Source organism: Alternaria dauci, chromosome 3, assembly GCF_042100115.1.
Source record: "Alternaria dauci strain A2016 chromosome 3, whole genome shotgun sequence".
Taxonomy (NCBI): Eukaryota; Fungi; Ascomycota; class Dothideomycetes; order Pleosporales; family Pleosporaceae; genus Alternaria; species Alternaria dauci.
Genome location: NC_091274.1, coordinates 1880369 through 1896051, shown reverse-complemented (window position 1 = coordinate 1896051; position 15683 = coordinate 1880369). Strand labels below are relative to the sequence as shown.

The 15683-nt window shown below is 54.0% G+C and overlaps 5 protein-coding genes across 5 annotated transcripts; 3 read left to right on the top strand and 2 right to left on the bottom strand.

Moving 5' to 3' along the window:
- Positions 1-3372: 3372 nt before the first annotated feature.
- On the top strand, positions 3373-6135 carry ACET3X_004282 (uncharacterized protein; the record flags this gene model as incomplete). Its single annotated transcript, XM_069450469.1, has 5 exons — positions 3373-3516; positions 3571-3598; positions 3650-3705; positions 3754-4003; positions 4057-6135. The coding sequence occupies exons 1-5, from the start codon at positions 3470-3472 to the stop codon at positions 6133-6135; spliced, it is 2460 nt and encodes an 819-aa protein (XP_069308260.1). The 5' UTR covers positions 3373-3469.
- Positions 6136-8411: 2276 nt separating this feature from the next.
- Positions 8412-10123, top strand: ACET3X_004281 (uncharacterized protein; the record flags this gene model as incomplete). The annotated part of the gene is made up of 4 exons (XM_069450467.1): positions 8412-8679; positions 8734-8895; positions 8946-9230; positions 9372-10123. The coding sequence occupies 4 exons, from the start codon at positions 8412-8414 to the stop codon at positions 10121-10123; spliced, it is 1467 nt and encodes a 488-aa protein (XP_069308259.1).
- Positions 10124-11030: 907 nt separating this feature from the next.
- ACET3X_004280 (uncharacterized protein) lies at positions 11031-11666 on the bottom strand (the record flags this gene model as incomplete). Its single annotated transcript, XM_069450466.1, has 1 exon — positions 11031-11666. One exon carries the CDS (start codon positions 11664-11666, stop codon positions 11031-11033), a length of 636 nt encoding a protein of 211 aa, XP_069308258.1.
- Positions 11667-12190: 524 nt separating this feature from the next.
- ACET3X_004279 (uncharacterized protein) lies at positions 12191-13834 on the bottom strand. Its single transcript, XM_069450465.1, has 4 exons — positions 12959-13834; positions 12616-12908; positions 12490-12564; positions 12191-12440 (listed from the first exon to the last, which is right to left on the bottom strand). Exons 1-4 carry the CDS (start codon positions 13614-13616, stop codon positions 12342-12344), a joined length of 1125 nt encoding a protein of 374 aa, XP_069308257.1. The 5' UTR covers positions 13617-13834; the 3' UTR covers positions 12191-12341.
- Positions 13835-14041: 207 nt separating this feature from the next.
- ACET3X_004278 (uncharacterized protein) lies at positions 14042-15575 on the top strand (the record flags this gene model as incomplete). The annotated part of the gene is made up of 2 exons (XM_069450464.1): positions 14042-14240; positions 14290-15575. 2 exons carry the CDS (start codon positions 14042-14044, stop codon positions 15573-15575), a joined length of 1485 nt encoding a protein of 494 aa, XP_069308256.1.
- Between the last annotated feature and the right edge of the window lie 108 nt (positions 15576-15683).

The following is a 15683-nucleotide window of genomic DNA, read 5'->3' as shown; positions in this document are numbered from 1 at the left end:
TGCCATCGCACCCCTCACAGACAAAAGCACATCGGAATTCGCGGCAATGGGCCTTGAGTGTTGCCCAATTCGGGAATTTGAGATCACAATCTGTGCAGGTGTTGTGTGAAACCTGTTTGTGTACCTCTAACTCTTCATTTGAAAGAAATACAGAGCAACATTGGCGGCATTGAACCCGCAGGCTTCGCGTGGTCAGTCAGCTCGCGACAAACAGTACCTGAAGTCATGCGAAAAGTTGTCTTACCTGATGGCTCCCAAAACGAGGTACATCCTCTGTTATGCGAAAACACAGCGACAGAAGGAGGTAGGTGGCCCCACCAAGTAAATCGAGTACTAGAGTTACGGGCGGTACACTGTCGGCCAACACGGGCTTAGAAAGTAGTATCAACAAATCAAGCATCTGACGTTGCCCAAGTGCTTCAGGAAGCAAACAAACATGTGTGTAGTGGTAGCAGCCGACCACGGTTGAACTCCGCGGTGCAGAGCAGGACACTCTGTTCACTCTGTTCCGGCGATAAGGTCTGTCAGGTGTCGTGCGCGAAGATCAGGAGCAGGTCCGTGAAGTGGTTCCGGAAGCCGCATCTCGACCTAGACCCAGATAAGCTAGACTCAGAAACTCCCAGGGGTTGACCAAGCGCTTCTGCTTCAGTCTTTGCTAAACACCCATCGCAAACTCATTGTACGATGTTACAAACGAGGTTCAATCTTCAAAAAATGGGTTTCCATCTTCTGCGCTCTGTTGAGATGCTTTGAGTCATCGACTTTAACGTATCGAAGTTCGGGCCATCGCCGAGGATCCGACCGCTGTGGTCTGTGTAAGCACAACTATCAACAGATCTATGTGAAAACGCAGACCGTCTTGAAGAGGGTAAAGCCTAGCCTGGGATTGCGATGACTGTAAGCTACGAGAATTTGTATAAGTGAAGAGTGGGTTCAGCGTCACGTTTGATCTTAACCTTCTACCTACCCTCAATTACCTAAAGTTCATCTCTGTCATCCTTAACCCTCGCATGAAAATGTCGACGCCATGTGCGATGCAGCATGAAGCTCAAACAACACCAGTGGGTTCATGCGGTGATAGAGTCCCCCTTTCAGATGGCCAGGCGCTGCCCAAATGGCTCATTCCAGCAGACCGTAGAGGTTGGCGACGTATTGTCCAAAACTTTACGCCTGCATGGGTATGTTGCATCATCAAATACTGAAGTCCATGAATTACGAGAAACTGACTGATTTCTAGTTCGTCGTCACTATGGGTACAGGCATCGTCGCGATCCTATTTCACAACTTCTCGGAACTCTACCCTAGCTACCATCGCTCGTTGAGAGTCTTGAGCATTGTCTTCTTCATCCTCAATACGATCATATTCTCCGCAATACTCGTAACTTCCATCCTCAGATATGTACTGTATCCCGCCATTTGGATTTTGATGCTTCGTCATCCCGTACAGTCGCTCTTTCTTGGCACAATGCCCATGGGATTTGCTACTATTGTCAACATGTTCGCCGTCATATGCGTACCAAGTTGGGCTGGTTCAACACCATACGTCTTGTGGTGCATGTGGTGGCTCGACGTCGCACTCAGCGTTGCCTGCTGCCTCTGGTTACCTTTCCAGATGTGAGTTTACTATTTCTGTCATGCTGATTCGAGGGTCTAGCCTCTAACTGTCCATGTTATTGTAAGGAATGGGAGAATGCCACCAGCTGACATAGCCACAGGATGACCCAGCATCAAAACCGCCATGAGGCGATGACAGCAGCCTGGCTTCTGCCGATCGTGGCATGCGTAGTTGCAGCAGCTTCTGGTGGCGCCGTCGCCTCGGTCTTGCCTAACCCAAATCATGCCCTCATCACTATAGTCACCAGCTATGTCCTTTGGGGCATGGGCCTACCCCTGGCACTTGTGATATTGGTCATATACTTCCACCGTCTTGCTATTCATAACCTTCCATCTCAGGAGGTTATCGTCAGCGTTTTCTTGCCTCTCGGTCCCATGGGTCAGGGCGGATATGCGGCTTTGAAACTCGGCATTCAGGCTTCGAAGACCTTCCCAGAGACAAAAGCCTTGCATCCAGTAGCTGGAGAGGTTCTTTACGTACTGGGCTGGATGGCCGCCATCACACTGTGGGGCTTCGGTTTGGTATGGTTGTTCTTCGCTATCGCATCGATCAGTCGAAACAAATTCCCTTTTAACATGGGTTGGTGGGGGTTCACCTTTCCTATTGGCGTCTTCACAGTGTCTACCATTACCATAGGACAAGAACTTCCTTCGGCTTTCTTCAGAGTCCTGGGGACGATACTTGGTATCAGCGTCATACTGCTCTGGCTACTTGTCACTGTTGGTACCATGAAGAACATCATATATGCAAACATGTTCGAAGCGCCTTGTTTGCGCGACATGGAGAAGAAAGCGTGCGCAGCTTCTTTTGAAATGCAACAACAGGATGTGTAGGTAGATTAAACCGGAAAAAATTTCCATGCCTGTGAGAGTAAATCATGGCTGAGAGCTTCACTCACTAGCTGAATATAACAAAAGGGAGATGAGACCAAATAGGATGACAAAATGTTAGTCTTGTGAAGTAAGGGAGATGTGCAAGTTCACGAGATCGAGGTGGCCAACATATAGGCCCCTTCAAACTCGCGGCTCGTTTCTAGCGAAGCTAGCACTCGTTCGATGGTAATAGGAAAATATTGCGAAACGCAGTACCACCTGATGCTTCACTCTGGTCATTGTAGCGAGAAGCACAAAGCAGCCAGCTACCTAGGTAGGCAAGACGGATCCGCATCTTATCGATAAACCACCACCTGGGCATACTCGAAGCAATACCATAACGTGAAACATCAGGTGTTTCTTCTTTGCCTGCTGTGGTAGTTGCTCTCTTACATATGCGTGCTATCTGTGAGGATCAGCAAAAGTGACACATACATATAGTGAGTGTCGTGTTGTAGCGTACGTGGCGGACATGTAGGTTTACTTATCGCGCACTGACGAAGGGCCGATATGGAGCATCTTCTTGGCGCTTCCTCTGGTGGCGTAATATGAGGCTGCAGCAGGCTCCAGTTGGACGCGTAACAACGACAGTCTCACCCGGAGTGGCGGATGGTGGGACAAACTGGTGGTACATGGGCCCGTCTAGGGCTTTGCGAGGGTGGCAGCAAGCGATTCGCGGTGAAAGGGACACAGTGTGTCTTATTAGGTTCGCTTGTCTAAGCGTTTCCAGCAACTTCCAATGTTGCGGCGGAAGGAGCACGGACCCTAAGGCAACATCAAGCTAGCTCAAGCAGTGAGATCACCTACTACTGTTCAAGCTCCAACTTACTTAAACCACGACGCCCCAAGCACCGGAGATCCATCACCTCCATCTTACCCCCCCACACCACTCACGACCCCCTCATCCGCACCCCCGTTACTTCTCTCCCTCTCTGCACTGAAAACGCAATTTCGCAGAACCACATAGAGACACATCAGCAAGATGTCGGCTGAACCAGATCACTCCAAGCCCAAGGTGGATCTCTCAAAGTACGTCGCTTGCCACCACATTTGCATTCGCGACAGTGGCTAACAGCATCTCAGGAACCCCGACGGCGCTGAGCCCAAGGACGTAGGCATCACTACATGCCCCTCTGCGCCTGCCCTTACTGACCCGCCACAGAACGATGAGACCGCGACCGCCATCCTCAAGAAGAAGAAGAAGCCAAACTCGCTCATGTATGTTCTCCAGAACACGGCTCGACAAGACTCTGCTAACTTCCTTAGTGTCACCGACGCCGTCAACGATGACAACTCGATTATCGCTCTTTCAAACAACACCATGGAGACCCTCCAGCTCTTCCGTGGCGACACAGTCCTCGTCAAGGGCAAGAAGCGGAAGGACACTGTCCTCATCGTGCTTGCAGACGACGATCTCGATGACGGCTCCGCGCGGATAAACCGTGTCGTTCGCCACAACCTGCGTGTCAAACACGGTGATGTTATCACCATCCACCCGTGCCCCGACATCAAATACGTATGTGTTCTTAGTCCCAATCATGGTAAAATCGAGGCTAACAATTTCTGCAGGCCAAGCGCATCGCAGTCCTCCCCATTGCCGACACAGTCGAGGGTATCACCGGATCGCTGTTTGACGTTTTCCTTGCCCCATACTTCCGCGAAGCCTACCGACCGGTTCGTCAAGGCGACACTTTCACAGCCCGCGGTGGTATGCGACAAGTGGAGTTCAAGGTCGTCGAGGTCGACCCACCAGAGTTTGGTATTGTCGCACAAGATACAGTCATCCACTGCGAGGGTGAGCCCATCCAGCGTGAAGACGAGGAGGGCAATCTCAACGAGGTCGGCTACGACGATATTGGTGGCTGTAGGAAGCAGATGGCACAGATCCGAGAGTTGGTTGAGCTGCCACTGAGGCATCCCCAGCTGTTCAAGTCCATCGGTATCAAGCCCCCGCGTGGTATCCTGATGTACGGTCCCCCAGGTACCGGTAAGACGCTGATGGCTCGTGCCGTCGCCAACGAGACCGGTGCTTTCTTCTTCCTCATCAACGGTCCTGAGATCATGTCCAAGATGGCCGGTGAGTCAGAGTCAAATCTACGAAAGGCTTTCGAGGAGGCCGAGAAGAACTCGCCGGCGATCATCTTCATTGATGAGATCGATTCGATCGCGCCCAAGCGTGAAAAGACCAACGGTGAAGTCGAACGCCGTGTTGTCTCGCAGCTGCTCACTCTCATGGACGGAATGAAGGCGCGCTCCAACGTCGTTGTCATGGCCGCCACCAACCGACCCAACTCGATCGACCCCGCCCTCCGCCGTTTCGGACGTTTCGATCGCGAAGTTGACATCGGTATTCCCGACCCTACCGGCCGTCTCGAGATCATGCAGATCCACACCAAGAACATGAAGCTTGCTGATGATGTCGACCTGCAGACCATCGCTGCTGAGACTCACGGATACGTCGGTTCAGATTTGGCATCGCTCTGCTCCGAAGCTGCTATGCAGCAGATTCGCGAAAAGATGGATCTCATCGATCTGGACGAGGACACCATCGATGCTGAAGTTCTCGACTCGCTTGGTGTGACCATGGAGAACTTCCGTTTCGCTCTTGGTGTTTCCAACCCGTCGGCTCTTCGTGAAGTGGCCGTGGTTGAGGTTCCTAACGTCCGGTGGGAGGACATTGGTGGTCTGGAAGAGGTCAAACGCGAGCTCATTGAGTCTGTGCAGTACCCAGTCGACCACCCCGACAAGTTCCTCAAGTTCGGCATGTCTCCATCGCGAGGTGTACTGTTCTACGGTCCTCCTGGTACTGGTAAGACGCTTCTGGCCAAGGCTGTTGCCAACGAGTGCGCGGCCAACTTCATCTCCATCAAGGGTCCCGAGCTACTTTCCATGTGGTTCGGTGAGTCTGAGAGCAACATCCGAGACATCTTCGACAAGGCTCGTGCCGCCGCACCATGCGTTGTCTTCCTTGACGAGTTGGACTCCATTGCCAAGTCGCGTGGTGGATCTCAGGGAGATGCTGGTGGTGCATCCGACCGTGTCGTCAACCAGCTTCTGACTGAGATGGACGGTATGACATCAAAGAAGAATGTTTTCGTTATTGGTGCTACCAACCGACCGGAGCAGCTCGACAACGCCCTGTGCCGTCCTGGTCGTCTCGATACGCTCGTCTACGTTCCTCTGCCCGACCTGGCCTCGCGTGCCAGCATCATCAAGGCTCAGCTGCGCAAGACTCCTGTCGCTGACGATGTCGATATTGACTTCATTGCCCAGAACACGCACGGATTCTCTGGTGCTGATCTTGGTTTCGTCACGCAGCGTGCTGTCAAGCTCGCCATCAAGCAGTCTATTGCGATCGATATCGAGCGTCGCAAGGCTCGCGAGGCTGCTGGCGAAGATGTTGATATGGAGGTTGATGAGGAGGACCCAGTACCTGTGCTGACCAAGGCTCACTTCGAGGAGGCCATGCGCTCTGCCCGTCGCTCCGTTACTGACGTTGAGATCCGCCGATACGAGGCCTTTGCACAATCGATGAAGAATTCTGGAGGTTCAAGCTTCTTCCGCTTCCCCGACGCTGAGAATGCGGCTGCCGGTGGTGAGCAAAACACGTTCGGTGCTGGTGGCGAGGATGAGGATTTGTACAACTAGAAAGTTCCAGGCAATGGCTGGAACGAGTGGGTACAGAATCATGATTGATGGGGTTCTTTTTTCATCACATGGCATGAGGGGCTATTGACGCCCTATATATAGATGGAGGTGCGCGTAATTGCTGGCGCTTTGACGAGATATCAGTAGTGTCCATAACGAATCAATGGCCTGAATGAGAATGCATGTTATCAATGAATTTGCGCTCCGCAGTTATTCCGCTACTGTGCTGTCCAAGTCTACACCAACGTCTAATCCACACCCCTATCCCGTCCCAAACCACTTCCTGCTTGTCCATCCACGTCCTACCAAGTCGCCAAGCCTAAACGTCGCCGACAGACGAAGTGCTCGGTTGGCGCCGGAGTGATTATTGGAGACGCGGGGTGATTTGAGCATCACTCGCGATAAGACACCGGACGCAAGGGCACTGTTTTGAGGATGTGGCGTAGACGGTGTCGACTGGGCCATCGATACGGCCATATGTTAAGCTCGTGTTCTTTGGATCTTCTTCTCCGACGCATCGACGGGCAAAGTAATTTCCGGTATTGCGGTATTCTAAAATGCGAGTTACTCATGCGAGTTACTCATGCGAGTTACTCATGCCAGCGAGAGCAATCACTTGTCGTCTTCGTATGTGATGTCGCACACCTTTTCCAGCTCCTTCATGACCGTCTTTGCACCGGCGTCGATTGCCGACTGGGGTATTTTCAAGTCAACCTCGTCCCCGTTGTCACCATTTGTATTTGTGGTTCCGTTTGTTCCGTTGATTCCGTTGGCATCATCGGCCAGACCGCGCGTCTGCTCCCTGATTTTCTGCATGGCCAGATTTCGGGCTTCCTCGCAGGTGGTGGCTTGGCCTGAGCGGAAGAGATCGGTAATGTAGGCTCTCAAGGCATCTTTGAAGCCAGAGACGCGCAAGGATTCATCAAGAGTGGATTCGATATTGCGGATGCCGTCGCCGGAGAGTAGGGCCGAGTAGATGTTATTCCGGAGATCCTGGGATATACCAGATTGGGCCTGAGTCGTCGACACACTGACGGATTGAGACATGTTTCCGCGTTGGTGAGGCGTTGGGTTGCAAGAAGACAGGAGAGGAGAAAAGGAGGATGTTGGTCTAAAGTTTTCAATACCGGGCAAGCTACCTTATACTGAAGTAGTGGATGATCCTGTTCGCGTAGACGAAGGGGAGCTGGGCGCACGTGGGATTGTGCTCTGAAGCTTGGAGGTAGCCGGATGTCGTAATTTGGGATGCAGCGTCTTAAATGACTAGTTGGGGTAGCCGTGTTCGGGCAGATGCCGGCACAGATTGCCCTAGTTCAACGTTGGCGGTGAAGATCGCTGCGATGCATGTGCGTGGTTTACCGGGTGCCGTTGCGGGCTCGTGATGCGAACGATGACTTGCAAGATTGCCCTTGCCGGATCCGAAAGCAGGAGAGTGCAGGATGGGATTGTTGGATTGTTGGATTGGGATGGTTGCGGTTGCAGTGAACGCGGCAGACGACCTTGGGATGCAACGGAGCTGATTGTTGGTAGTGCAGTGCTCCGAGGGAGGAGGGACAGCTGGCATACGGACGAAGAAGACTGGCAGAGGCAGATGGTGAAAGCTGCGGGTTCGGTACCTGCATCCTTTATCGCAATATTGGTTCCAAGCTCATAGTATGGGAAGCTCGGACCTCTTTCCCGCATTGGCTTTCGGTGGCCCTGCTAGCCGCCTGTCGGACGGTATTGGTACTGGCATGCAGAAGCAGGCGACCCAGTTTACGTTGCAATCTTGATTGATCTATCCTCGTGCGCTGTGAAGCCTGTCCCCTCTCAATCACCCTACTCTGGACCGGTGCATCGTACTGTGTGCACGACTGCTGTCTACTTCACGCAAGCGCATACGACGCCTGCAAGGACCATCGCAGCCCCCCGAGGATACGCGCTCCCCCATCAGGCGTCGACGACAAAGCGCTTAACGACCGCCGCGCCTGGCCGCCTGAAGAGACCTTCACCCTCCCCCGCCTTGCGCAGTGCAGTGCCCTCCGGCTAGCTGTGTATCTGAGACCAAGGCCAGGATATCCGACCTGCTCCCGCTAGAGACGAAACACGCCGGCTCAATCTCGCTTCGTCTCAGACAGGGTGCCCTATCGACGACGCCAGGCCCGGACCTACATCGCCATCGATAACACAGACGTCGTCCCCTCGACGAGCTTGCTGAGAGGGCTTGGCAGCATCACCTCACTCCACCCTCTGCCAACCCTCCGAGACGCTGCCCGGCCGTCGACGTCACCCCCATCATGGCCTACACGACCAAGTACCACGAGGACTCGGATGCCGATGACGAGTTTGAGCGCCAGGGCATATCTAGCCCGACGCTGCCCGCCGAGTACGAGAGCTCCCCCACAAGCTCAGGCCCGCTGAGCACCGAGCACACGCCCACCACCTTCACTCACTCACGCGACAGCAAGAGCAGCCCGACCGGGCACATAATGGAGTGGAACGAAGATCAGACGGCTGACTTCATCGCCGACCTGGGTCTGGAGCAGTACTCGGATACCTTTGCCAGTAGGTGGCTCTGCGCCCACGCCAGCCAATCCTTTGCTAATGCTTTGTTTGTAGATGAGGGCATCACAGGCGACGTGCTGGCGGCGCTACAGCATGCCGAGCTCAAGGAGCTGGGCGTCGGCAGTGTGGGCCATCGCCTTACCATACTGAAGGCTGTCTACGAGATCAAGATACGGCAGAATGTCCCCATGGACCCGGACGACTACGTCCCACTGTGTGAGTCCATTGTCTGTTCCATGCCTTTCTCCCTCTAATCACTGCCTCAGCCGCGGATACATCAGCACAGGAAGCGCCGCCAACCCAAGACGATTTCGCAAAGGTTATTCGAGTGGTCCAGGCGCGCGACGAGCGCATACATACGGCTGAATCGGAGCTGCGACATCTCAGAGAAGACCTCAGCAGGGTCATGGACGAGAACAAGCGGCTACGCGAGGAGATCCTGCCACTTGTGCGCATGCTCAAGGACAACCAGCCCCTACCCACTCCTCACGAGCACGCTGTTACGTCGCCACCTGCCACCCAAGAGAGATCGGGCGGAAGCAGTCTGTCGCGTAAGTTCTCCACCAAGAAGCTTTTCCTTGGATCCGCGCCAAAGAACCCCTCTCCAACGATCCAAGAACATCGCGCTCTTGTCGATCACTCTTCTTTGGATCCTTCAGCAGCAGCCGTGGCAGCCTCCTCACACCTTACAGCATCTCTCGGTGGCGGCCCCCAACTGTCGCCCAACTCCATTGCCCAGCACTCCCCAACATCCCCTGCATACAACCAAGGACAAAGCCGCCAGTACAACCGGGAAATACCCCGAAGTGCACACGACCACGACGGCAGCTCAGGGTGGAGTCAAAACAACACATGGAACTCAGACTCGACTGCCATGTCCGACCGTAATCGCGATCCCCGCGCTACGCCCGCACCACTGTCGTCACGACCAATGCGAAATAACGCTGCACCAACACCAAACCCTGACGATCGCGACCGTGACCGCGACCGTGACCGCGACCGCGACCGCGACCCACCACTCTCTGGTGGCTCAAGCTCAATGAACGCCTCCACATCCAATCCCGCATCTACCCCATCTACAAACCCCCAAGTCGAAATATTCAAGTCGTTCCGAGTGTCCATCGACGATCCGTGCCACAAGGTGTTGCCAGTTGCGCTTAAGAAATACAACATCACGGCAGACTGGCGGCAGTATGCTTTGTACATTGTACACGGGGACCAAGAGCGATGCCTAGGGCTCAATGAGAGGCCGTTGATACTGTTCAAACAACTGGACAAAGAAGGCCGGAAACCGATGTTCATGCTTAGAAAGCACGCAGCACCACAAGAAGGCCATGTCAGCACTGTGGGTGGAAACGATGTTCGGCCCGTAAACCCCCAGACGGAAAGCTTCGGATGGGGCAACCAGAATAGAGGGACACCGCTGCCTGGGGGCGTTTTGTAGACAGGCACAACGCTACAGGATAGGAAAAGACTACTGCCTGGGAAGAGGTTGATATTGTAAGACTACGGGCGTGGCTGAGAATGGCCTGATGCGATGCTGCGGTCAAATGAGCGACGCTGTTGTGGACGACATTACCACAGCACGTACGGAGGGAGGAATTGTTCTCTGAAGATCGCTTTGCGATCAGGGATCATACAAGATGCCATATCTGCAACATCTTGCCTGGCATGGATGACGACATTCGCTCATCCAGCGCAACCAGCGCACCCACAGCATGATCGGAGTTTCGGCGCATCCACAGCCCTTGTACTATTTACATTTATGCCTTGGGAGAATAGGCTGGGGGTTTTACGGTGACTTTACTGAAAGAAAAAGGGTGGGTTCAGAAGTGGTGGAGGGATTGAGATGAGAGAGTTTAGATGATACTGTTCTAAGTGGATGGCCATGTGCGGAGAGGTCCTACAGCGAGCACCTGCTGACTATTTCAAACACGTTCAAGGCGTATAGCGAGCGTTGTCGTGTCGTATTACGTTCTTCCTTTCGAATGCAAACAATGTGTTGATTTTTGCGTTTGATCCACGAAAAGTCTCTCTTCACGTGGGCGTTTTAGCTCTCAGTCCTGACGGTACCGTGGCCGTTTTCAACCTCCGTCAGCGTCTTGCCATGTCCCGCTACAGCCGTGTTGATGTGTTGGCCTCGAGTTGTTGGGATATAAAACTCTTCCTTCTTTTGCTCCAAATTGGATAAACATTGTAATGCTACCAAAGATCTTTTCTTCCATGCCAAATACGCCTGGTATTGCTCTAACTTCCACCCCATGGGTATCTCAATGGCGATTGCCGTCGTCGTTCCAACACGCTGAAGCTTCTTTCTTTTCATCGTCGTATCCATCCTCGACAGCTTTCCATCAAAACGGCTTGGCAGCCTTTCTCGCCTCTGTTTTCCCACTCACCGGATCCCTAAACTCCTTCCAACTAACCGGATGCATGACCCTACCCTCTTCACTTCTCGCCAGGACAACACCGAATTCATTCCGATCGGTAGCAACATAGTAATTGCCGCTATCACCCAAACTGATCACCGTGCCCCTCACCAAGTCACCCACGCGGAAACTCTCTTCAATCTTGATCTTGTCCTTTTCCGTAGCCCGAATGTCTTCGCGCCGAATCTGCGCGAGAAAGGCTTCGCGGCAAACAGCGTCGTCAATGACGAGAATCTCTGCGCTGGCGAAGCGTGGGCCGAGACGCGTTATGCGGACTAGGACGGTGCTGTTGACAGTGGGGAGGAGTGGTACGCCGCCGCCAGAGTTGGGGCCGAGGATCCCAGGGTCGGTGGAGGTGGGCGGGCGCGTTATGGAGAGAAGGGGTGCGAGCTTGGTGGATTTGGAGGATGTGTTGGTGGTAGGGTGTGACGGTGACGAGAAGACGGGTCCAGCTATTGAGGCGTAGATTCTCGAGTCGTGGATGTGCGTCCCTGGACCGGGACTGTATTTTTCGACACTGCCGAGCAGTTGTCCCGGTAGCGCTACTGAAGGGAGCGCCATTATGGTGGGTGGTAGGCGTGTCTCGCTGGACTTGTGCTCAGAAAAGTTTATGTTGCTCGGGTTTGGTCGACGATTCTAGCCGTAAGGTGGTGCGTTGCTTCCAGTATTTGGTATATGGGTTGGGTCGCGACCTAGTACGTTGGCTGCGTTGGCTTGTTTGCGTTTTGGATCTGGGTGAGATTCGTGGGCGTGGTATTGAAGCTTCGGTGATTGGTGTCGCATGCTGGCATCGTACACTTTTTAGCTGCGGAAGCTTACGTCATTCGCCTAAACTTGCCGCTTCCTGGGTATGCATGCTTTGCTTAAAGGCATGTAAACAACGGCAAGACATGGCCGATTTCAACTACTAGTTATTACACTACGATGTTTGTTGTGAGGCTGCGTATCTTGCGCGCCCCTGACACTAGACCTGGCCGCTGGCCGAGGGCTTTGCTGTCCGAATCATACAATCACTTCCGCATATACAAAGCAGAAGAACGCCGGTTTTGCACCAACCATGTATCTTAGCACCTTGCTCCAATCGCCGAGCCATGCAAATCGCACGCAAAACAGTCATGAAAATCATTCGCTCATGGTAACGTTCCGATAGAAGACGTGCCCAATCTGACCCTCAGATAGGTTCAAACGTGTTCCCTCTGTTCTGGGTCTGGCTCTACAGTCTCTACGGTCCGGCGACTAGACGGCTTGGTAGAGGAGTAAGGGTTCGCCGATGTTTTCTATCTCGGGAATAGTGCACTTGAGGTCAAAGGCCTTTGATAGCACAATCTTGAAGATCTGGACTAGTGTTAACACCAGGCCGGCGATTGGAACAGTGCGTCCTCACCTTTTGCACATTGATACTATGGCTAGTCGAGCTGAAGATTAGACTGGCCTTCATTGCCCGCGCAAATCGTTTCGCCTACGCAGTGTTAGTCTGATACTACCCATAGCCCTAGCAGGCGGGGTGTACCTGGTTGGATATCTCTTCCTGTTCTTCTCGAGGGAAGTTGACAAAGTGGTCGTACTTTGTGCCGACGAGAAATGGGATGGCAGTCTTGTTGAAGCCGCGCCCCTGTCGGTACCACTCCTTGATGGAGTTCAATGTGCTCTTCCGTGTCAAGTCGAACATGAAGAGTATTGCAACGGCGTCGTTGCAGACGAGCGGCAACATGTTGACGAATTCGCGTTGACCGCCTAGATCCCAGATGGAGAAGGTGATCTCGGTGTTTCGAATCGAGATTGTCTTTTCCATAAAGTTTACACCTGGACTTGTTGGAATTTGGCATCCTGTGAAGCATGCGTGTGTAACTCACCGAGTGTTTGGATGTAGTCTTCGTCCCAGCTGCCCTCGACGTACTTGACCATCAAGCTGGTCTTTCCAATTTGCGCGTCTCCCACCATGCCGACCTTGATGACGACGCTGGCGTTCTTGGCAGCCTCTTGCTGTTGGTGCTGCTGTTGTTGTTGTGCGCTCCGCGACTGCTCTTGGTACGAGTTGGAGCGCGTGTTGCCCTCGGAGGTCGGGTACCGTCCCATCTGCGAGCTCGGCCGCGAATGCGACTGGCCCATGTGTGTCTCTTTGTTGGCGTCGTAGTAGCCATGTCTCGGGGGCGTGTCGGCGTCCGAGGACGTGTTGAAGCGCGAGCCGTTGTGTGTGGTGTACTGGTATGCCGTGTCTGAGTACGACGTCGAGGGTCGGTGAGGCTGCTCGTAGGGGTTGGGGCTGTTGTTGAGGCTGGTGTTCTGGGCAAGGTCTGGGAGGGGCGTGACGGTCGAGGCGGTGATGGTGGAGCTCATGCTGTCGTCGGCCACGTCCATGGTCTGGTCCATGTGCTTCTGGGCGTCGTGGTCCCCTTGGACGGGCACTTGCTCGGGCAGTATGGGCTCGGGCGGCAGCTGCTCGGGCGCGACTTGCACGGCAGGCGCAAAGGCTGGCTGCGCGGCTTCCTGACTCGGGTATTCTGGCTCCATGGCTACGATCTCGCACTCACTGGCCCCGCCGTCCGTGAGTCGACTCTGAGCTGAAAGCGCCCTGGCACGCGTCGAGACGGTGTGGACGCGAGCCGAGCGTGTGTATTTTCTTCTTTCTTGGCGATTCTCCTACTCGTACACGTCGTATGTTTGCAAACTTCAGGGGGGAGTCGGCGTCTCTGTACTATGGGTGCGGCCTCTGTCTTGTTGACCTGGCATGTACGCGATGCGATTGGACTGGCCGCTGTGTTTCCCTCTACTCTTAGGTAGAGGGGGATGCCGTCACTAGCGCCGCCCGATACGCCGATCGATAAGCCTCCTCCAAAAAACATTCGGCGGGACAAATTCAATCTCCAACTTTTTTTTTTCGACAAACACAACAGCGTCCACGACACCCAAAGCACACATCACACGCATTCCACACCATGGCAAAGCGACCGGCAGACGCGGAGCAGGAGCACGAGGCAATCAAAAATGGAGAGCGTCCCATGGAAATTGACCAGCACAACGACGTGGGCGACTTTGAGGACGAATTCGAGGATGAGTTTGAGAGCGAGGACGAGATTCTAGAGGCCGGCGTAGACGGACGTCCGGACGAGGAGCGCGAAGCCGAAGAGCGCGAGAGTATGTCGCGCAAGATCAACCCCATGGAGTCAACGACTAACGCCTCCAGGTGGTATGGATGTGGACCAAGATACCTTCATTCCTGGTCGACACAAACTCTCACCAGGCGAGACTCTGAATCCCGATCTTTCCACATATGAGATGCTCCATGCGCTCGAAGCGCCATGGCCCTGTCTATCATGCGACATCGTACCCGACAATCTGGGCGCAGACCGCAAAACATACCCCGCAACCGTCTACTCGGTCGCTGGCACACAGGCAGCGCGAGGAAGGGACAAGGAGAACCAGATCATGGTCATGAAGATGAGCAGCCTGTCACGCATGGAGAAGGACGACGAAGACGACGACGACGACGACGAATCAGACGACGAGGCGTCAGATCCCATCCTCGAGACCAAGTCGATACCCTTGACGAGCTGCACCAACCGCATACGCGCCCACCAAACACCACAAGCCACATCCGCACAGCCTCCTACCACCCTTACTGCTGCCATGACAGAGTCAGGACAGGTTCTGATCCACGACGTAACTCCCCACCTCACGGCCTTTGATACCCCCGGTACTACCATCTCGCCCACACAAAACAAGCCTGTCTGCACAGTTCGCGCCCATGGATCCAACGAAGGTTATGCGCTAGATTGGTCGCCAATCATACCAGAGGGCAAGCTCCTGACGGGTGACTGTACTGGAAAGATCTTTGCGACAACACGGACACAGGGTGGAGGCTTTGTCACAGACACCACACCCTATACCGGCCATAGCGGCTCAGTGGAGGAGCTTCAGTGGTCGCCGACTGAGAAGCACGTCTTCTCCTCTGCATCCAGCGATGGCACAGTCAAGATCTGGGACGCGCGGTCAAAGTCACGGAAGCCCGTACTCAGCGTGCAAGCCTCAAAGACAGACGTCAACGTGCTGAGTTGGTCGCATCAAACCGCACATCTTCTCGCTACCGGTGCAGACGATGGCGAGTGGGCAGTCTGGGACCTGCGCCAATGGAAGCCCTCTACAGACATGTCAAACGCCAAGAAGCCTTCGCCAGTCGCATCTTACACTTTCCACAAGGAGCAAATCACTTGCGTCGAGTGGCATCCTACAGACGACAGTATTGTGCTTGTTTGCGCCGGCGACAACACCCTCACTCTGTGGGATCTGGCTGTCGAGCTTGACGACGAAGAGAGCAGGTACACAGCAGGCGTGCAAGACGTACCACCGCAACTGCTGTTCGTCCACTACATGGAGCAAATCAAGGAGGCGCATTGGCACCCGCAAATCCCGGGCGCCATCATGGCCACTGGAGGATCTGGATTCAACGTCTTCAAAACAATCAGTGTATGAGGCAGATTCGTATCTTTTGCCGAAATTCAAACCCGTCTTACCCTTGTTTCTCTGCATTCCAGCGCGTGGTTTTCTCCTTTGTTACGCGCTATCATGTTGCATGCTCTT

What these genes read in the sequence shown, in the direction of transcription:
- ACET3X_004279 (XM_069450465.1), bottom strand. Translation starts at nt 13,616, where the DNA reads ATGGAGCCAGAATACCCGAGTCAGGAAGCCGCGCAGCCAGCCTTTGCG. An exon ending in AGGAAGAGATATCCAACCAG is followed by an intron (nt 12,565 to 12,615) that starts GTACACCCCGCC and finishes AACACTGCGTAG; the next exon opens with GCGAAACGATTTGCGCGGGC. An exon ending in ATAGTATCAATGTGCAAAAG is followed by an intron (nt 12,441 to 12,489) that starts GTGAGGACGCAC and finishes ACACTAGTCCAG; the next exon opens with ATCTTCAAGATTGTGCTATC.